Below are 23,153 nucleotides of genomic sequence, written 5' to 3' on the forward strand. Positions count from 1 at the left end.
GCTTCTGATATTGTTTACTTGGCGGTTTGAAAAAATTTGTGAAAGAAGTGGATGAGTTTTTGTCCCCATGGTTACATACTCTGTATAATTTCTATCTTCTTCATTACATTCAATTTAAGCCTCCAGTACTCATCTTGTTTCTTATATAGCGATATATATACTGACTTGAGGATAATAACGTGACTTACGGTACAGGTAGTACCGTGAAAAAATAACTCTGTTCAAGTACATATATACAGTAGAAGAAAGTACTGTAAGACTGCTCATTAAACGCGACAAAGACCCGACCATCATCTGGCCAGAGTTAAAAACAAAATATAACAGATATCATCTATCTTTTGGGAAGAACAACTACTCCCCTACAAAGCTCTAATTAAAATCTTACTCTGATTGGGAGATATCCTGGTTTTAAAAATTATGTCTGATCGCTGTCATTCTGTAATTTATCTGTGATGTCATAATGTCACAAAGTAGAATCACTTTAAATCTCTGATACAGTATCTCCCAAAATGGAATACGATATTCCGTAGCTGTATGAGGCAGATGCATGATCATGACTGTTTTCTCCATTACTCCATCATACTGTATATCTTCAATGGTGATGGGTGGGGTTGTGGCTCCATTAATAGGTGCTCTGGTACAGGCCAAGACAACCAGGATTTTTACCCAACAACCAAATTTATCCTTGACAGTTGTCCGAGGACAACATGTTTGTTTAGATCGTCAGCATTGAGTACCACACTCCCTTATGCAGTATAATTAATAATACAGGTATAAATTAATTATATATCAACCAACTAGCTCTGCTGGTTTAAACAACCTTGGAATACACGGCTAGAAACTGCCATACGGACTACCAGCAACAATATAACAATCAGCTCAAGTGGTCTACCCGTTGAGCTCCGTCTGAAAATTGATATTGATGTATTGCTCTGATCCTGAGACGACTTGATAACTAACCAGGTTTGTTGAATATAAAACAGATTGTCAGACTCTGCTCCCCAAATAAACATAGTAAGTACTGCAGATTTTTAAAACACTTTAAAATATCTTTCATTTATGATGAACAGTACTGTACATGTAGTTCTAGAAGATATGGAATAAATTGTAATCATTTGAAACTTTTACCTACATCGCCAAAAATATAAAAAAATAAGCCAGGTTTCTCTGAAATCCAATCCCACTCTGGATGATGTCAACTGAAACTGGGATAAGATCTCTGGTTACAGGATATATCATGTACAGTATTGAGAGATTCTGACAGGCGCCCCAACCAAGAAATAGAGATTGCAACCAACTGCCTGTTGGTAGAATACTAGCAATCCTGACATAAATGCCTGGTTCAAATCACCCTGTTCTAGCTGATACTGATGATATTCTTGTTCTTTCAAATAGTGGAATTTTTTAAACAAATATTAAATAAATTATAACACACTTAAATTTCTTAGCCCTCATTATATCTTAAGTTGACACTGACTGTTTACATGTCCCCATCTACTTCTGCACAGAGACTAGCTTTTATGTCAATGCATTACAAGTATGTACATTGTACACACATGTTTTGGATTTTGAACGAGTACAAGATATATGCAAGATTCTTTGTAAAACTTTCACAAACTCTACGAAAACAGCAATTTCTCTAGAGTTTAGGAAATTACCACAAAAAAAAATGCTCAAAGGATAGCAACTTGGGTTTTGCCAGTGCTAAATGTCAAAGGGCATAGAATCTACAAGCAGTAATGAAACATACAGTTTAAAATCTTACTTGTGTTTGGCTACCATAAACACTACTAAAATGGTTTTGTTTGAATGACCGTAAAGGCATTGAACACTCGCCCCAAACCGCGTGCGGCCATCTGAAAAAGTTAACTTTCCCTTGCTTGCGTGAGTGACATTTTGTTTGTGTCGCTAAAAAATGCAGACAGTACAGTAATGAAACCTGATACCTTGTTATCTTTAGCTGAAACTGAGATGTCCATCGCTGTATTGTTTGTACACTGTACGCTGTGGGTATTGACCGCAGCTGTATGTACTGAGTGTACACTAGTGTCTAATTACCGATGGTAGCAGGCTGTGTGTGTGTATTTTCTGGAATCGATGGTGGTGTCTAACACTTCTGTTATGTACCTCATTCGAGACTAGGACAGATTACCGGCATTAGACGTTTCTTTTTGCGCGAGTCTTCACACCCTTTAAATAAAGTCAACTTTATATTGAATATCATAAACTTTATAATGCCTAAGTTTACTCTCATAAAATATCTCTGGTAAGATTTCTGAGCTTTGCTGGCATCTGACAAACCCCAAACAGTAAATTTGAAGATAGAATGCACATGTATGTTCCATGCTGTAATTTCATCAGATTGCTTGTGAATATATCCATTTTGGGGGGCATAATCTTCAATTTGAAATCAGTGGGGGTTGGTAGATCTGGGATATCAACAGTACAGGAAGACTTAGCCTAGGTCCCAGTAATGCCTAGTAAGTACTAGTAATCAATGTTAGTTGTAGTCAATGTGAAATCACTTGATAAGGCCAAAGTTAGACTAACAAGTAAGTTGAAGTAACAGGGCGATTCCATGGTAACTCGCATTACACTTTTTGCTGTTTTTTTGTAATCCAAGTGCTGTGGCTCGAATATGGGTTAGTGTAACTCCTCAATTTTCTGTGGTGTTGTACCCAACATTCATAGCTACAATATTAAATTATCAAGAATTATAATTGTGTTCGCCTTAATGTATGGTGCGCTTCCAAATATCGGTAACTCGCATTACGGAAAAAGGACACCTGAAAAATTGACACCGGTACAAAATAGCACTGTGCTCAAACAAAGAATGATTTCTTCAATTGCATACATGTACAAGATATCTACCCTACTGATGGTTATATATCAGCAGTAGAAAATATGAAACAACTTCAGATGTGGTATGGAGGGGGAAAAGTCTGGTAACTCGCATTACGGTAACTCGCATTACACTTTTTCCAGTCATCGATTTTGCTCTTTATTCATCAAATTCTTTGAAAGAGATATGCTCCAAAGCCATTTTTGAAACTCTTGGAATCTCTTAGAAACTGTAAAACTCTTTCCAAACTTTTAACAACATTTTAACAACAATTTGCAAAACATCCTGACAATTATATCAATAATAATCGAAGTTGATTGAACCAGAAAATCAACTGAAGAATTGTTGACTAACAAGATTGCAATGTACACTATTGAATTATCAATCCATATTTCCAATCAAGCTAATCCAAAATTGTTGACTTACAAGATTGCAATGTACACTCTTGAATTATCAATCCAAATTTCCAATGAAGCTAATCCAAGCAAACTGGTAGCTCTCCTCTTCCATTTTAATGTCTCAAAACATCTACTGAAAGTTAAACAGGTTCACAACTTATATAGTGAATTACAAGAAAAGTATCTTTGGCATGTTAATAAGTGATTGGTCCTTTGGAAATTTGTATTTAGGGTTCTTAGGAAAAGCATGAAACTAATAAAACAATCCTTGTTCCTAATTCTATCAGTATAATAACATTATCAACAATAACACAATAGATGTTTCATCATGCGGTATGAGGGCATGGTGGTAGCTATATATGGCCATTCTAGATAACCTTGAATGGATGGTGTTTTGTATCAAATTAGAATTTTGATGCAAACTTGAATTGGGCACAACTATTAGCAATCAAAGGCGTTCCCAATTTCTTTATCATCTGGCTTCGTCGATAGAAAGTTTTGTCATCCCTGGGGTTCGGCCATTTCCAGTTATCAATTCCCGTGAAATCCGGTGGCCTGCCTTATTTTGTGTAATTTGGGGATTTGAAATGCTTTGGAGTAAAGGTTGATTTTCACATTGTAGTGATAATCATATTGGGGATACTCAATTGGGGATACTCATATTGGGGAAAGGGGTTTGCACATCATCATATTTGGGAAACACACATTTGAATTGGTAAACCACACCAATCTATTCCAACTGACCAAGCCTCCGCAATCCTGCCCAATTCCCCCCAGCAGCCCCAATCATCCCCTATGCAAACTCCCTGTCCGTCCCATCCCCTCTGCCCACCCCACTAATTCTGAGGTGCCCACACACTTGGCAGCATCAGCTTTCACATCAAGACTTATTTCCATCAAGATGTTAGACACATTATAGTGGTCATGATTTACAATATTTGCCCATCCTTGAACATATAGATTACTATGTGATCTGGCTACAGACTAATATAGCCTAAGCTCTCACAATTTGTCCTAAATATTGTACTAAGCAATTAATATCCCATGAAAATGCTAATGTTAAAATGGAGAAAGAATAGGCTAACTTTACTCATTTGATGATGTCACAGTTGAATGCAACTTGGAAGGTCCGTGATTCCACAAAGGTCAGGTGATAAAATCATCAATGTCTGTTGAAACTGTCTTAAGGGTCACATGTGATGTAATGGAGGTTGCAGTGCATTCTGGGTACAGGAAGTAACTACTGTGCACACCTTATATAAGTATTTAGTGCGCTGTATTGTTTTGTTGATCAGTAGTACTGCAAGTGAGATTGGAATAATATATGGTAACTCGCATTACAGCGGTAACTCGCATTCCTGGTAACTCGCATTACAGTTTTCAATGGCTATTTATTTCTATATACTAGGTACATTTCTAATTCTTTCAACTATTTTTATACTCTTTACTTTGACTAGAAGCATAATATGAAATGGCAGGAAATTATCTGCTCCAGTAAAAAAAAAAAGTTAAAAACTTGGTCTTTCGGTAACTCGCATTACGCTCTCAAATCAGCTATGTGTCGTTACAGCCATATATGCCTACAAACCAAAACTGTTTGGAGGAATTGTGATTAATATTTTAATATATCACTTATGGCACTACCAATACATATATAACAAATTTATTTAGGGTGCTTTCAAATATGGAAATCTGAGACTTTGAAATATCCAATCTATTTCCTCAAATATTCCCTCAAAAATCAACATTAGTCAGGTATTCACATTTTTTGGTAGAAGAAAGTGATATAGTTGGAAAAAAAAAGTACATAACCCAGACCCTAAATGTGTTTATAGTATATTAGAAGCCGAAAATGGCTGCAGAAATGATTTTGAAAATTTGGGGTCATGTCCCTGTTTTCACGGAATCGCCCATCATTATGATTTCTGAGGTGGGCTAAGCTAATAAAATTAAGCTTGTTTATTCACACTAATTCGCGATTAGCCCAAGCTTACTCCTAACGTTAGTAGATGTATTCCTACTATTGTATAGCCTAGTATTACTATTAGTAATACTTGTACTAGCTCTAACATCGTACTACAGTAGTCTAATGCCTAACGTTACAACTACTGTAAGGCTTAGGGCTATACGTGCTATTCATACTAGTAAATATCCTAGGCCTAGTCCGTGCTGAGCCTAACCGTATAATGTAACTGTTACTAACGTTGGTGCAAATACTCCACCTGAATGCACAAAGTAAATAAATAACCTACCTTTATCAAGTCAATACGGATCGGTGTGAAATACGGTGTCCGATGCAAGTTAAACTGTTTATCGATGTAGAAGGCAGCTTTGTCGTGCCTAAGTTAATTCTTCACGTTATGAGGACTTTATAATTTATATTATCGGTATTCGGTGAATCCAATACAAAGTTAGATTCGCATATGTTTTTCATACGTATTGTAGTTAGTTGTTAGCAGCAGAGAACTGTATTTATCTTCAACATAACGACTATAGAGCGAGGGATTTCCCCGAACAATGGAATGCATACCCCTTGCTCATTGCCGTCCGTATGAAAAAGCGAATTTTATCCTCAGAGACTCAAAGTGAAATATACCGAGATGATGCTTTATGATTTTTATTTGTCTGCGTGTGTGATCTTTTTTTGTCTATGTTTTTTATGTGTTAGTTTTTGTCTGTTTTCTCGATCATCATTTCACTTTCATTTGTTAGGCATCAGACAACAGCATTAGAAATACACAAAACGTGTTTATGTCGATAACGAAAGCATGATGTTGGGCGAGGATACGAAAACACCACAACAAAATGGGTGATTGGAACGTCGAATGGACTGGGATCAAAGAAATTGAAATAGGACTGGGATCGAGTGTCGGAAGCGGTAGCGACGTGGTCGGGAAGTAATTAGTCTATGTTAAAGGTCATCAGTGTAGGGCCCAATATGCTAGTAAGTTATAAATATATGGTCACTTATGCCCCAACTTCAACAAGAACTGCTATATCACATAGCTCAAATATTTCTCCTCACTGAATCATAATTGTCTACTTTAGAACTTCTTAATGACTGGATGTAACTTGGAGATGCAGTTGTTAGCATGCTAAAATACGGGGCTTAAACCGATGATGCATTCTGGCGGTTGACAGAAATGTGGATTGTGTCAGGAGAGGGAAAGTATGAATGTGAGGGAAGTTCTTATATAGTCCTTTTCCAAATATCAAAGTAATAAGCAAACTTATATAAATGGTAGGGATATTCTGATGGCAGGCAATGTGACACTTATACGAAAGACAAAACATTGATAGTTGAGAGCTGCCATTCTACGTTTTAACGCTATAAATCATTCTAGAAAATGTATCACAATAGGTGGTTTGTGATGTCATCATGGTGCATGTTCCATAAGGTTTACTTTCCTGTTATCATAATGTTGTATATTGGTAGACTTCATTAAAAGAAATAAAACATTTCACCAAGGTTTTATACTTTTTATCTCCACGATTCACACTGCTTTAAGGATGTGTTTACGGCCTAAATATGTAATAATGAAATTCTTCCTGGGAAAATTAATAATTATTTTTTACAAAATAAACTGTGAATCACATTGATGATTGCAAATGATCACCGTATAGATGAAGTCAGATCCATATGTATCGCTCTGGATGAAGTGATGAAATAAAATAGATGGCGCTATCACACTTTTACAGAAAGATCTGTTTTTAAAGGCCATCTGCTTTTAGAGCTGGTGTCATATTTGATACCCGAAGAATATATTATATAACCGGCCGAAACTTTGACTTGAGTCAGCAACCTCGAGGGACTTGACTTGACTGGAACGTCACTGGACACTACTGAAGTCTACCCGAAATTCTAAGACTCAAGAAAAGCCTGAGATAACATATGAGTTCGATGCTGAACTAATCGAACACCCTGTAGGCTTTAATAAAATGGTTAGCAAAGATATTGAGCCATCCCTACCGGAGAATATAAGATAAGTATCCCAAACTATAACTGAACATGATGTAAAAGGATTTTTTTCAGAAAGGTTAAAAAAAAGGGAGTATCCTCAGACCATCACACAATCCCATGGTGGGTTTTTAAGTATTGTTCAAATGAACTGTCAAGTATTTTTACTGAAATATTTAATGAAAGTATTGATCAGAGTATAATTCCTTCCTTTTGGAAGCACGCAATAACTGCACCCATAAACAATTAAGGTTTCTAACCACACTGCTGTACTTAACTACAAACCGATTGATTGATCTAGATATAGTATTGGATGTAATTGTATGCAAAAGAAATTGTTACCATTTTATTACCAAAGCTATTGGCCTAAATGGGGATAATTGTCAGTTTGCGTATAAAGGGATGCTATTTTAACACGGTGTAGTTGCCTGTGTCTTCGCAAACTCAATTGTTGGGCTTTATGATCATCAGCTGGTGTATTTACAGAATCAGAAGTTGGAGGAAATAGAGGGCGTCTGACATTAATTGCTTGGCTGGATTCATTGTTTGGCCCCTTTAATGATATGGTCACAGTACGATTACATTGCACAATGACCAGTATTGTCATAGAAAGAAGTTGCTGTTCCCTGTAAGCTTCAATTGCCCCGACCTAAAGCCTTGATGGGTTTCATTAACATGACGTGTATAAAACAGGCTAGAATGTCTCTGAAGAGCTTTTAAATGTCTTAGATAAGAAACGAAAGATATCCTGTTTCAATAAAACTCAACTATGAGATGTATGATACGTTAACTGAATAGAGATTTGAAACTAAAAGTCCTGGTTAGTAGTATGCATTGAACAACCATAGCAAATGACTGGCCATCTCAGGATCGTTCTAGTAGACCCTTCAGCTGTATGGAATAACCTGTTAAAAATATTTAAATACATTAAGATGTAGACATAAATTACACATGCAACAAAGAATTAAAATATATTTGTGTATAAAACATTATCAGATATTTTGACTTTAAAGTGGTACAATGAAGTGAACATATATGCATTGTGTTTCCCTTCATTTAACTTTTTTGTTTTCCTAGTCATTTTATATATAGTGACACAAGTTCAGAATTGTCATTTAGCCTTTGAAGAAGATCCTGCTAGGATCGAAACGTCAGGCCAACCTACTTTTACCATGGAGGTAAAAACAGACTTCTATGCTTTTACACATTTTCCTACACAGGCTCTCTAGTGGATAAGCAGTTTGCTAACAGTATTATTTTATTTTAAGTTCAGAATTGTTAGATTAGATTTTAACTTTGGTTTCAAAACTTCCTAATAACAGTCACTGAAATGAAGGGGATGGACTTGAGAGATTTAAATATCATCTGTCATTTCTGTACTTTATAATAATGATAATAACTAATTTGTCTAACGCTCTTACCAGTCAAGACACACTCTAACGCGCCTTACCAAAAAAAAAAAAAAAACATTAGGCGGGCAGCTGTGTTTTGTACGCGCTGGAGGCGACCAATGAGCGACGGTGGCACAGACTGCAGAATGGAATTACAGTAATCTAATTGGAGGTTACAAGTGTGTGGACAAGCAATGCGCATGCGTCTTCAGTAATATAATGATGTATGCGACCAATGTTCCAAATAGAGAGATAACAGCCTTTTAGATAATATTTATCTGTTTTACATATTGAGGTTATGGTCAAAAATAACTCATAACTTTCTAACACAACTTTCAGCCGGTTCAACCATAGTATCGCCAACCTTAAGAGGAACAAATGTATAGCAGGACCAGCGGATCTGTCTTTGGGTGAGAAAGTGATTAACTCTGTCTCTTCCAGATCTAGTGTTAACTTGAATGAATATCAAGATGATAAAAACGTACATTGATTATTGATAAAAAGTTTGAAATCCACCCTATCTGCCCTTATAGAGTTATCTATAAACACCTGTTGATATTAAATGACATTTGACCTCTAAAGAGAGAAAGAAAACAATAGTGTTCCTATGCTGCTTTAATTAGACTTGAAACATCACTTATACTAAAGGTCCCGTTTATGTTATAGCCATAGTTTAACATGTTTACTCAAGTATATCTTACTGTCAAGTTTACAAATACAAATGGCAGTGACCCATACATGCTGTGTAGTGTCTGTGACTTACTGTCAGAACTCTCATCTTGAAGCCTACATTAATTGATTAATTATGCAGTGCACTCACAAACGCAACCACTGTTAGTGAGAAGAAGCATTCTGTCCTATCAGTAATGCGTTCATTGTATGAGCTCAACCAAAGCCATGCTACTGTTGGACCATGGAGCTATATAGCTCCATGGTTGGACACACTTATTTTGCTATTTTGGTAACCGCTCCAAAAAAACAAATACATGGATGTGCACATACAGGAACATATCACAGATTTATTTACCTTTTTATGGAAACAAAAGGGTATTCCAAATAGTGATGTAGCTCTACGCGAAATCAATGATCATCTGTAAGTGAACTCTCGCTATATTGGCCCATTTTCATGCTCTCTGTGTTATTGCCATTTAAGTCCTGTATCTGTAACCATTGTAGGAGATTTGGAGAAAAGAATAAGTGCGATGTTTACAATTAGGCCTACATATATTAACTAACGAGAACTGAAACTACTCCCTTTCTGCTCAGGAGACACATATATGTAAGTCTGCAAGGTATCATTAAAGAGAGTTTTAAATATAAAACTCATTAAAACAAAATATCCATGAACTCACCAAATATACAATTTCTACCCATTTATTCCCACTTTCATTTTCTGATATCCTGTTACATCTAACTTACGTGGGCCAATTCAAAGGTTAAGTAGAGTCGAGGTTCAGTTCCGCCCAATTGTCAAGCTTTCTATTTTTGTACTCCTCTATATGACCGGATATATACCATAGTATCCAGTATAAAGTAATATATCCAGTATTTGGATCTAACGGTTGACCCGACAGCGAGCATCGATGGAGTGAAATAGTGACCAATACAACCTCGCAGGTATATTTCAAAGAAGGAGGTTAAGAAATAGTATATATAATCTTCACAGGAGGGTGTGGGGTGTTGTGGGTATGGGGGTGTGGGGTGGGGGCACGCTTTCCATCATCAATCGGTGGAAAGGGTTCAGTCTGGGGAATTTCTAAACTCAACATGTAAGATTTACACTTATGTGTGCTACGGGTGAACTCCTGGACCTCTTTAACCCCACAAAAAATAATCAAGAGTATTATTTGCACGATCTTCAGTGCATTTAGAGGTAAATATAGACCTAAATATGTCTTAGAATATCCCATATATGGAATTCGGCTTCAACGACCCGAGGGCCACATCCCCTCCTTTGATAAAATCCTTCATTCGCCGCAGGTCCATCCATGTAGGTAATTCAGCAGCTATCTAAATCAGTCGAGTGGAACACCACTGACTGCAGATTCTACTAACACACTGCAGTACGTATGTTCTCTCACCTGGCATTTTACTGTGTAATCAGCGCAGAGTAGCTTCTTCCATTGTCAAATTTAACTCTGTTGAACTCGAGGGAATAATGCAGAATTGCAGCTCCTTGAAGAGTGGATTTAGAAAACTGAAAATCAACTTTTAGTTCTGGTAAAATTCGTAGACAGTGATGATGATAATGATCTTCAAGGTTCAGCTTTCCTGACATGGAAGTGTTACATGTAATGAGAACTTTGAAACGACTGTGTCAACCCTGTCTATAATTTTCAAGGTTACATTACAGAACTTACAATACGTATCACATGCGAATAACTTCTGTTGGCTCCGTATTGACATGCACGAAGCCTAGTGCACACTGCAGTTAGAACAGGGAGAGCATGAATAAGTGCATGTATTTCTTGACAGTACCTAACACCTACAGCAATGATCACGCAATGATTACAATTTATGTCAATAGATATATACACCTGTCAGTAAGACCGTGAACATTCTTTCACTTATCAGCGCTTGGGAGTATTTCGCGAAAGCAGTCCACACGTACTATTAACGTGCAGTATGGATTCCCAAGAGGTATGACCATTTGTAAAATTGTATACCCTAAGTATTGCTTTCTTTTGGTAACTTTGTCAGTTGGAGGGTCGGGGAAGCCCGGAGGGGATGGGAAGCACCCACCGGTTGACCTGCATTTCAATATGTGAGACAAGATATGGCCCTATCCGTAGCGGACAAAACTTCGTTGTTCGGTGTTATCCAGCGGATTCGTGTTTGTTTTGGTGTAGCACTACGGTATTTAGTTACTCAAAGGCGTATGGTTTGTTTCCGAAACATAGTCGTAGAGGCTTGAAGGGGCTGTAGTGTTTAGACTAAGAGTTTGACCATTTGTTCTGGTTAATAGGCCTCCCGATGTACTGATAGAATTGTTACTTCTAACTGACTGTGTTGACCTTTACAACTGGGCTAAATAAGCCTGCCTATCAGTACTCCCGACTCATAAGCTATAGACTACCTCGAAGTATGGGCCTATGATAAACGGTTTGGACCGAGTGATAGATCCAGTTATACTATACTATTTAAGAGGGGAGTAGTGGGGGGGGGGGGTGGAGGGGTGAAGGTCCCCCAGGAAAAAGTTAGTTTAGACATCAAATGGTGTAGTCGGAGGCATAAGTAGGTCTTTTATTAAGTTTAGGCGTAAGGATATGAGTGATACCTGAGATTGAAAGGATTGTGGGCATCCCCATATCCCCTGGACTTTCTTACAAGATTCTTCCAACTGAACCTTTTTGTCCCAACTAAACGTTTTTCCACCCATTGACGACGGAGGTAGAGGGCCATATCCGCAAATTACTCTGTGCAGATCTCTCTCATTGTAGCTTTAATATTTGCATGAGAACAGAGAATTGCTTACGTTTGTTACTTATTTGAGGTCATCCAAGCAAATTTCAGGCGCATTTCGATCACGTTACAGAGTAAACTTCGCCACAACCCGCCGTACCTCAACGACATGATTTAGCGAATATACAGTATGACTACGGTAATTTCTAATTTAGATTTTCATTCAATATTTTTTTATATTTTTATTATACGTAAAATTGTGAAGTCCATTTGCAATGTTTTATGCACAGTCTGTAATAACTATTATGTAAGAATTTATTTTGACAAGGAGTAAAATTTCCCAGATATTATCATTACCGTAATCGTGCCCGTCATCGCTGACGTCACTCATCGATACTGTGGCTATATTCACACACGGAGCTTTAACAACTGTACATGTCAAGCAAATTCCGCATCCCACGTTTCATTTTTGTCCGCAAAAATCTGCATTTTTCATCACACAACGATAGTTACTATATGTGTCTCACGCAATGTTTTCATTCGCTCTTTGCAAAATGCCACAAAATGCCCCGTAATTTTTTTTAGTAAAAATCGTATAGAAGTATACTATAAGTCACAGTTCACATAATATTGGGGTTTGCTTAAGTTCACAGTTATAATTCGTTTCGATCTTTCTCTTATGTAGCTTTCTGTGTCTTTTTACGCAGTTACGTCTGGTAAAAGACGGTATCAGAATCCCTGGTTGTTTCATGTTCTGTAGTCTGCCGCCCCATAATTCCTTTCACAAACATAACGTGTGGGTCAAAGGTCATTTAGAACTAATCGTTAATGAAAAGTACATGAACCTTTTGTTGGTATTGATTAGTAATATAAACTGTGAACAACGTTTTGCTCGGATAGACACGTTTTATTTATCAAGATCCACCAAAAGGGGACAGTGGGAGGGGAAGGGACGACAAATGGACATGATATTGTCAGTGAAAAAAGGCGCGTTTTGTAAGGAATATTGGTGTGTAAATTTCCAAAATAACTCCCTCATTATAATATACACTTACTGTATACAGCACCCCGATTTGAGTTGGCAAACAATGATTTCGTCCATAATCCGAAGTGGCTCGTTACGATGCTGCTGTCCGCTGTTTTAGTATGCGTTATGAAATTAATTTTTGACGAAATGTAGTGAATCGAAGCAAATTCAATAAACACTCGTTTATGAACATACGCTTGTTGAATATATGTTGATACTAGATGAGACTAGTGGAACACTAGTAGTTGTTACTCGGAGTTTCACGCGTTATAGCGATCTTCAGACAACTCTGACAACTTGTCTGAAGATCGCTATAACGCGTGAAACTCCGAGTAACAACTACTAGTGTTCCACTAGTCTCATCTAGTATCAACATATATTACGCTCTGTCCAATGGACATAGAGCACTCTGCGCCAAGATAGACGCCAACCTACTCTCTCTCTATATATATATATATATATATATATATATATATATATATATATATATATATATATATATATATATTTATATTAGATCTATAGAAATTGGACGTTAGAGTTTGAACATTTTGCAATCTTGTAAGTTGTAAAATTCGGAACATTTGGTTAAAATGTTGATCATGCGCACTGATACATCAGCTTCGAATAGGAATCAGTTCCACATATACATTCACACAGACAGGCACCCACATACATGTTAATAAAATCAATTTTGTAGGCGGTAAATGACATCAAGTCTATACAGAATAATACGACGTTCAAATTGCCTATAGGTTATTAAGGGGTTAATCAACGGTCATTCATACACAACCATTTGTGTGGGGGAAAAATCATAAAACAAAACATTTTTGGTTACATATAACCAAAGATTTATAAAAGTGATGCCCCGTAATTTTACCGTGCGTTACTCACAGGATTAACCACGGTCAGCTGACCTGAATGGACCAATAGGATTTAGGAATCTTTACTAAGTATGAATGAATGAACAATTAAATATTGACCTTCGTACAAAAGGTCATGCCCTTTCGTGTCGTATTAGGTGCCTTTACTAATTGAAATGAAAATTTGATATCAAGTTCGTTTTCAATTTTGAATCAAAACGTGGACCAACTATTACGTTCTTTCCTTGTATTCTTTGAGAAATGTTTACGATTTACATTACACCCTTCTTTGAAATACGACAGCTGGTCTGAGAAAAAGCAAAATACCGTTTTTTCATTATAACTGTTCATTCATTGTATTACAGTATGTTGGCTAAATGAGTTCATATTTGTTTACTAGGCCTGCCTATGTTGTCTAGGGGTGTACAAGGGATCGGGTTCAGGCAATCTATCGGGGCTTTTTTTCATTTTTATTCCTTCTCTCCCTTTTTCTTCCCATGTTTTTTACCTTTTCCCAAACGATTTTTGATCAGCAGATGGATTTCATGCTTGGATAGCCGTTAGGCAAATGCGCCCGGTAATCTCGTGCTAGAGTTTTCCCAAAGTTTCCTTCCTCTAACCAAAGCAGCTGGCTTTGCGCATAAATCAATGTTTTCTCCATCAATGGCCTCAATCTATCCCTCACGGAATCAATAAACGGTGCCTCTACTTTCGAATTGGTGGCGTTACATCTCGCAGCGAACAAGGTCTGCGCGGCGACGCATCGTTGTTATACTAAAAAAAAAAACCCGCTACCTAACTTACATCAAATTTCTACTTCTTTTTTTTTTGTCTTTCTCTCATTTTGTTTCGTAATATCTTTGGGCGATCAAACTATGACGTTTTCTCTACGCCTTGATATAACATCCATGCAACGTAGCTCATTAGATAGAGTTTTCACTTACATAAAATTCGGCCTGGAAAACTCCAGGGGAGCTTGTAACCTGAAGCATCCATGGGATAACAGGGATTCATTTTCTCGTGCATATACGAATTAAACCGAAGAAAGCCGGCTGTGGAATTAGTATTCCCCTTGAGGATGCTCATTAGCGAGAGAATCCTTGCAGGACGTTTTACAATTTGTCAAATTTCTCGCGATTGTCAAATACAGAACAACATATAGTCAATCGGAAAGAAAAAAGGTTATACTATCTGTTGCGGAAAGGAATCACTTTTTAGGACAGCGAAGGTTTTTTTTTCTTCTTTGAAATGAGCTTTAATTGCTTATTTTTTATTTAATCAACGACGGGTTTGTTTCACTGTAACCAACATAAAACGAAGAGAATTTCAACGTTTGGTAAGTACTCGATGTGTCATCGTATATGGTTATATATTACGTTCAAGTTGTCGAACATTCTTTGCTTTTAAAAAAAAAAAAAAAAAAAAAAAATAATATATAGTTTTGATCGATCTAGGTCGATTTGCCAAAATATCCAGCGATGAATGGAATGGTGTTCCGTATATATTGACTTTTTTTCAAATCATGAATGGTTGAAATATGTATTAATTCATGGAATTTGTGAAGAAATTGATTTTTTTTTATTACATATACTTTTCTATTATAGGGCGGTACATAATGTGTTCTGCGACTTGGATAGCTGCAGGTGTTTCATATACTCTTTAATTACTCTTTAATGCTACATCAGAGTCCCAGTCGAGTGATGTATACTGTTTTACGGTAACAATCGAGGGACCCTTGTCAAGAATCAGTTTCAACCTATATAGAAATGAAGTACAATTCATTCTTATTCATCGCAAAAGAATCAATTTCAGTTAGCGCATGCTAAGAGTGTTAATATAGTGCTTGGTCTGCAAAACGAGGAAAGTCAATTCTTAAAGTTCAGATTTGAAGAACATGTCATGCATGGTATTGGTGTATTGAAAAGAGTGAATTTCGTTCTTATTGCATAGAGTGGCTAATCTACTCTTTTATAGCAAACTAAATTTAATTTCACTCTTATTATACAAAGAAGGAATTCGAGCAAAATCTATGGGCAAGGATAAACGAATATTATTAGTATTTTTAGGACATTATTTTCACTTTAATAATCTATGCGGTTTATCGCGTTAAAACAAGAGGAGAATTCATGTAGCCTTGAGAAACCGATTACAAACTAACAACAAGATAACCATTTAAAACAGCCGTATAATTTCAACAACAAAAAAAATTGAGAAATCTTATTTCAGCAGACATGACATACTTTATCGCCTAATTAACTTAAGCAGGCAGGTATACCCTTTAGAACTCAATGCACTCTCAGCAATAGTTTACCTAAATATTTCCAACAACCCAAAATTGCGTTCTTTCCATGTATATAGGAATGGATTCAGGTAATTTTGTAGCACTCTCGTCAATGGATTTATAGCCATATATCATTTACACTATTTTATTTTATGTTTTATATTTTGTTTTATAACTATACCAGTATATATTTTTTTTTATCGAAAAAAAAGATAGTATCTCACTACCAGCTTATATGAATTATGTGGAACTCAAAGACTATCAAAATTTTAAAATTAAATGACATGGTACAGTATACTTAGCCATGCATTGCCCGTACTTAATTCGACTTTCGATGGGATTTTATGTCTATATGTCTATCCCCAAGCATGATGGTGAACAGAGAACACCATATATCAAGAATGATGTACGAAAATGAGCTAGGACGAAGTTAGTAGGGGGGGGGGGGGGTCAGAGGGATACAGCCCCACCGTCAATAAGGGGTCTCAGGAAGAAATTGGATAAAATAATTATTAGATAAATAATGTATTCTGATATTCTAAGTATACTGAAGGAAACAAGATTGCCACTAAGAGGGGGCCCGGTGACTTGATTGATATTTAATGGTGGACGAACCCTCCCCCAACCCCCACCCCATCTCCACCATGCCTATATAACGAAATTCGTCTCAATAATGTGATTGTGTAGTTAATAATCATCTTTATTCTGTCATGCATTCTGATGTAGTTTTGGTTTTGAAAATTAAGTAAAATTCTCACATTTTCTTACAGTTGGTAAGATTTGTTCAGAAAAGGGCAATTTTTTTGCACGCCAAAAAACGTTTAGCATATTGATATCAGCATTATCATAAGAAACTGCAATACGCAATAGCGACGTCGTAATTGCACAGCAACGACAACGGCCCTCGCTTATTATTTCTCCACAACGAACATATATATTTACGAATGTTTAAACTTTCTGTGTGTGTATTGGCGGGGGCGGGAGAGGGGGGTTAGGTGGGGTTAGGTGGGACGTGTCCTTATGTTTGTTTGTCACATGTAGATCTAGTACAACAGCATGAGTATAGTCTTACGAAATACGGACTCGTTAAAAGTCTACTTCATATTTGAGATGACAAATACACAAGGGTCACCCCTTCCTCCCCCTCACGTGGTATGGTAAGCATATGTTCTCATTGCATCGGACTATACGATCCTGTGCTCTCACCCTGTTGTTGTTGCTTGCAGGGGTGAAATGTCTCGTTATATACACAACCAGTACATATATGCGACATACAGACATTTACCTGCATGTGAATAAAGTCTTTCAAAAGAATGGAAGGATTAAATAAACATAAATATTCTGGTAGAAACATGTGGTACACACGTAAATGCAACTATTTGTATATACATATAATATGGCGTTTTTTTCTTTCTTTTTTTTTCTTCAAACGACCTTACTTGGCAACATAATTAAAAGCCTGGGAGTTTATTTTTTAATCATCAACTTTAGCTATATACGTGTTCAAGGTTTTAACTTGCCAACGGCAACACATTGTAATTAACGAAGGGAATCAAAATGCGTCGTATACAGGAAATTAAACACCGTAAGTAACAAACTCCACAATAAAGGCACAGACAGACAGACAGACGAGACCACGTGTGTCAGTTCAGACCGTAATTTAAATGAGGCATGTTAGTAGGTCTTTCAGCTTATCAATATTTGCCCTGCCTTCGAGCTGAACACTGTCACATGTGACGTCAGAACCGCATAGGTGTGTTTGTTGAACCAATGATTGATGGACACAGTTTATGACGTCAGAGTTGCGTGTCAAAATATGTTCAATCAGTGATTGATTTTGAATGTTGGTTTATACAAGCTAAACCCTGACTTTGCAAAGAAAATATGTATTTTCAACAATGAACAATTGATTTAAATGTGTTCATTCTAAATTTAATTGGACATTTATGTTAATTAACTGGAATAAAACTGACTTTTGACAAGATGTAACATTTTGGTGGCTGATATGCCCAAGATCCTAGCAATAAAAGGGTGGGCGGGGGGGGGGGTGGGGGTGGGCTGGGGGACGAGAGGAGGGTCATCTATCTATATCTACTTTGACTTTTCTGATATTCACATCTACATGGAGTGTGCCAATATCACAACCTTGATGATGACGTCAGATCCTATGTTCAGATCTAATTCTTTGCTAGGCTGCAATTTGAAACTATAGTTGCGACCTTTTTTCTTTGGAAAACACAGGATACTATATCAGCGCTTCTGTATCACAACAAATATTTCCATAGGAAATGATGAGACGTGTTCTTTTTAATGTAGCTGTATTATTTACATTGCATAACAAATTTGCCATGGATTGTCAGGGGCGCGGGATTTCATCATGTGACACAATTATAATTCTAGGAATAACTTAACTGATCGCCCCCCCCCCCAAAAAATAAACCAATTAGAATGGATTTTCACTCCATTGTCCGCTGCTTTACCACTCTTTACCAACTACGTTGACCAACATCATATGGGGCTGAGGTGGGCACGTACATGGGTACCACATTCGGGACCCCACAAGTAGACCACAACCTGGTTGTCACTGGCCATCAAACGTGACTCCGTTTGGTTTTGTTCTTTTGCCTTTTCAGATTGAGAACGACCTTGTGGAAATTGACATGGATATAAAGAAAGTGATCGCGTTGATTGAAACGAGCAATATAGAATTTGTGAGGATCGAACTGTGTGATATGTACGGCATAAGCAGATCGAAGATCGTTCCCGCACGACACTTCCCCAGGACGATAACTGCCGGGACGGCTTTCTCTCTGGGGGCATTTGCTTGGGATCCTGTGTGCAGCTTGATACCCGGTACGGGGCTCTTAGAAGAAGTCGGCTACTGCGACATGACGATACATCCCGACCTTGACACATTTCGTGTCATTCCCTGGCTGGAAAATACAGCTCGTGTTCTAGTAGACAGTACATTTCAAGGGGCACCAGTCGTCCAAGATCCCCGTCATATTGCCAGAACGCAACTCGATAAACTTGAACGTATGGGCCTCTCGTTGTTTTCTGCGCATGAGTATGAGTTCTACGTGAGAGAAAAAAGCGGCAAAATGCTGTCTGATTTCGGTGGGGAGAGCCTGACCATAACGTCATCGGAACACAGTACCCTCGTTTACAAACTGATGAGGGAGCTCACACGCGTCGGTATCGACATCGAGACGTTCCATTCCGAGGATGGGGCCGGTCAACTCGAGGTCACCTTTCGACCTTCGTTCGGGCTGAAAGCCGCCGACAACGCTCATACATTCAGGACATCGGTCAAGGAGATCTGTCAGAGCCAGGGCTACACTGCCAGTTTCATGTCCAAGCCCTTCGAAGGTGTAGTGGGGTCGTCCTGCCATTTCTGCCATTCCCTGTGGGATCTCGAGGGTCGGCAGACTCAATTATACGACGAAGAGTCAAAGTGGCAACTGTCAGAGGTGGGCCAATATTGGATCGCGGGGTTACTAGAGCATGCGCCCTCTATAGCTCTTCTCTGCGCACCGACGATCAACTGCTTGAAACGGTTCCAACCGGAGACGTTCGCACCGGTCAATGCGACGTGGGGTGTCGATAACCGTACCGCGGCGATACGACTTAAAGTAGATGGGTCCGGCGGTACTTACATCGAGAACCGTATGGGCGCCAGCGCAAGTAATCCGTACCTTCTGCTTGCCGCAACGGTGGCTGCTGGTATCGATGGGATTGAACGAAAGTTGAAGTTGCCCGAACCGATGGCAAATTCTGCGTATAACCCAAAACTTGTCCCTAACAACGTGAAGAAATTACCGACCACTTTGCCAGAAGCGATTCAAAATTTTGTTGCCGACGATCTGATGTTCGAGACTTTTGGCGCCGATTTCATCAAGACGTTTGTCGCATTAAAGCAGCATGAAATGAAACGAGAATTAGAGGCAAAAGGGAAAGGAAAATCCAAGGATTGGGAAATGGACTTCTTTTTTAAGATACTTTGATCGGTTTTTGGATCAATTGTATTCTATATATGCCGAGAAGAGGCTGACATCTTAACCAGACCCAAGGGTATTGTAATGCAACTTGAAATTGCAAATTTTTGTTTTTATACTTTTGTACAGATTTGTTTACACATGTTATATTGATTTAGTCACTTAATGTAGTGTGCATCACTTTTATGTTAAGGTATGTTTCAGAAGATAATGAATATATCGATTGATTGAGTGACTGATTCATCGATAACTTGTTCGATGACAGTCAATTTTCCCGGGGACTATCACGGGTTCGTTTTATCAAAGAAGTTATCTCGTGTAATGCGAAAGCATATATAGGAAGTTACGTGGTGACTTGATTTCAGGATTTCAAGATTGTGTATGGTTTTGACAATTTATCCTGACTTTTACATGTTTGCTAATAGTAGCTGCACCAGAGGTCATTGTCTTAAAACTCCAGAAGTTACAAAGTAGGAATAATATTCAACGTAACTTTTTTTCTAATAGGGTTGTGAATGAGTGGAACGGTTTGCTTGAGAAAGTTCTACTTGCAAGTAGTGTGAATGGGTTTAAGAATGCTTTGGACAGCACTTTAATCATTGTAATTGGGTCTGAGCTTTTGTGTCTTCAGTTTTTTTCCTCTCCTATAGAGTCCCTGTTGGGGACTTGAGTGTCCCTCCTGATCCTTTTTTTCTACCAAACTAAGCTAAACTATATGTCACCTTTAATTACTATCGACTATAGGTATATTCTAAGCTTTATGTTAATGTTGAAATCATCGAGGGAAGTTCGACTTGTGAAACAAGTGACCAGTTTTCAATCTAGCATATTACTTAATTAAAGGTATTAAAAACAAAGGACGACCGTGATTTAAGTATCGTAAAAACAATAGTCGTTCCATTGACTTAATCATTAAATGTGTCACTTTCAAGGCCACCTATTGCGTAGATAGAAGTTTTCAACTGGCATATACAAACCATCACATGATAGCTAAGGGCTTAGCCTGTCAGGAACTTGCAAGTTGGTTATTGCAACTTTCTGTTGTTTTTACACGAAATTGAATCATTATAAGTATCTGTGTTAACTATCAGTGATTGGACACATGCATGCAGTGCATAATCCGTGCTTTAAAAATATCGCCAGTCATTGTGTTTAAGATATGCTACACTGTATTGTATAATTGAAATAGCAATTTTTTTTACTGCCCTTCTCTTATATTTCCTAGTTATTTCAAGTGTTTAATTTCCATTCTTAAGGGGAGGGGGGGGGGGGCGGTGGCTGAAATTCAGTTTTGAGCAAAACTGCTGACTTTCTTCATTTTTAGGTCAAAACCGTATCCAATAGACATTTTGTATCGTGGAGAGTTATACAGTTTATTTTTGTCAAGTTTGTGAAACATTTTCAAATAACACCTATACGTCCCCTGTCTATTATGATGACTCCACAGACTATCGACTGCGATATCGGAGCAAGAGTTTATCTGGTAAAACTAGTTTCTCCTTGGAACATCTACATCCAGAGTAAAGACAGACACGCTCCGCAACTCACCCCAACTACTCGTCGGAGACGGGTTGGAGACAGCTGTGGTCACTAAGTCGGGTCGCATTCCGGTCGTAAGTTAACCGTTCACTAGACCGACGCAACAGTTTAATATCCTGCTCATCAGTCGACATGGGGGACGCGATTTCGACTTTAACCGTCACCTGATTTCACAACGCTTCTTCATTAGCTTTCCATATGAATCGGAGTCGGGTCGTTGACAGCCGCATACCATCACGACCCGACCCAACTGCGATGCAACAGCTCTCGACGCCACGCTAAATATCAAACATGTGTGATATGCCCGATTTGGTCACGAAGAGGACCGACTGTCGGATAGTGGTCGGGTCGTAAGTAACAATTTCCGCAAACTAGACCGATCCGACTGATTTTTCGTCGCAGTTGCGTCGGGTCGCAGTCGGGTGGATGTAGTGTGCGACTGCCTTAAGCAACAAGATATTCAATTAACAATTCGTTACATTTTTTTTATCGAACTAAGGGAGTTCTTACAGGGTCCTACGCATTTGTAGATACATAAGTACGTATGAGAGACCTTTTGTTTGGTGATGCAAAATAAGTTAGCACTGAAAATAGCATTGTCACCATCCGAGGTGGACTAAATTTCCAGTTTCTATACAATTGAAAGTAAAAAGGCATAAGGGCAGATTTTTTTGAAAGTTGAGGTGGGCGGGGGGGGGGGGCGAGGAGGGGTTGGAGATTGTGTCCAGTAAAATATTACTGGTTAACTGAAGGTACAACAGGGTATGTAAACATGAACAGGTTGTTATGGTACGGGTGTAGCGGAGGTGTGAGTGTGGGGGAGGGGAGGGGTGATCTTCATGTTTGAATAAAGAGAATAAAAGGAAATACATTTTCACATTTGGAGCGAAACATGGAGCATAAAGTATTATAAAATATATTTCCAGTCAAGAAAAACGGAGTAAATCAAATTGCGTTTAATTTGGTAGTATTTGTTTACAAATTTAAATACTGATTCACTCAGCTTTGCGTGACTGCAACATATCCATGCTACAGTTTTTAGTGATTACCATAAAAAGGAATCTATGCCTTGGTGATGGCGTGTGTGTGTTGGTGTGTGCGTGTGTGTGCGTGAACACACCCGCGTGACTAAAGTGAAATTAGCTCCAGCCGAATGTCATCACGTCGCTTTTCTGCGCAATATTTTCTTTCTGCGAAAAAAAGCATTATGCGTTTTTCCTTTTTGGGGTCCTGAAAGTTCGATGGTCTGGAGTAAATAGGCCTGAACTCGTTCCTGTATTGGAGTGTCTAAATGACGGTGACATCCTTGGGGATGCTCATGAGGGCAACATTTGCCCCGCTGGCAGGTTACCTGCTGCGTCCGCCAGAAGGCTTTCCAAGTAAGAGAGGCTTAGTCTAGTTTGTGAGTCTAGTATTTGTTTATATGTATGCAGGTAATTAATAAATCATTCAAGTTA

The 23,153-nt window shown here is 38.1% G+C and overlaps 2 protein-coding genes and 1 long non-coding RNA gene across 5 annotated transcripts in view; 1 reads left to right on the forward strand and 2 right to left on the reverse strand.

Moving 5' to 3' along the window:
- Nucleotides 1–5,817, reverse strand: part of LOC139963165 (protein DOP1A-like) — a 65,222-nt gene extending 59,405 nt beyond the window's left edge. The window contains exon 1 of the mRNA XM_071963714.1: nucleotides 5,493–5,817. The gene's annotated coding sequence lies outside the window, so the exon portion shown is untranslated. The remainder of the gene's footprint in view (nucleotides 1–5,492) is intronic.
- Nucleotides 5,818–6,743: 926 nt separating this feature from the next.
- On the reverse strand, nucleotides 6,744–10,806 carry LOC139963170 (uncharacterized). Its single transcript, XR_011791513.1, has 3 exons — nucleotides 10,671–10,806; nucleotides 9,617–9,750; nucleotides 6,744–8,103 (listed from the first exon to the last, which is right to left on the reverse strand). It is a non-coding gene; the product is annotated as an uncharacterized lncRNA (long non-coding RNA).
- Nucleotides 10,807–10,976: 170 nt separating this feature from the next.
- On the forward strand, nucleotides 10,977–22,799 carry LOC139963167 (lengsin-like). 3 transcript variants are annotated; one of them, XM_071963715.1, is made up of 2 exons: nucleotides 10,977–11,229; nucleotides 18,796–22,799. In XM_071963715.1, the coding sequence occupies exons 1-2, from the start codon at nucleotides 11,215–11,217 to the stop codon at nucleotides 20,164–20,166; spliced, it is 1,386 nt and encodes a 461-aa protein (XP_071819816.1). In that variant the 5' UTR covers nucleotides 10,977–11,214; the 3' UTR covers nucleotides 20,167–22,799. The 3 variants fall into 3 exon arrangements, with proteins under 3 accessions (XP_071819816.1, XP_071819817.1, XP_071819818.1); XM_071963716.1 differs by lacking the exon at nucleotides 10,977–11,229 and adding an exon at nucleotides 11,932–12,190; XM_071963717.1 differs by lacking the exon at nucleotides 10,977–11,229 and adding an exon at nucleotides 14,396–15,217.
- The last annotated feature ends 354 nt before the right edge of the window (nucleotides 22,800–23,153 follow it).

This window comes from Apostichopus japonicus, chromosome 21 (genome assembly GCF_037975245.1).
Source record: "Apostichopus japonicus isolate 1M-3 chromosome 21, ASM3797524v1, whole genome shotgun sequence".
NCBI lineage: Eukaryota > Metazoa > Echinodermata > Holothuroidea > Aspidochirotida > Stichopodidae > Apostichopus > Apostichopus japonicus.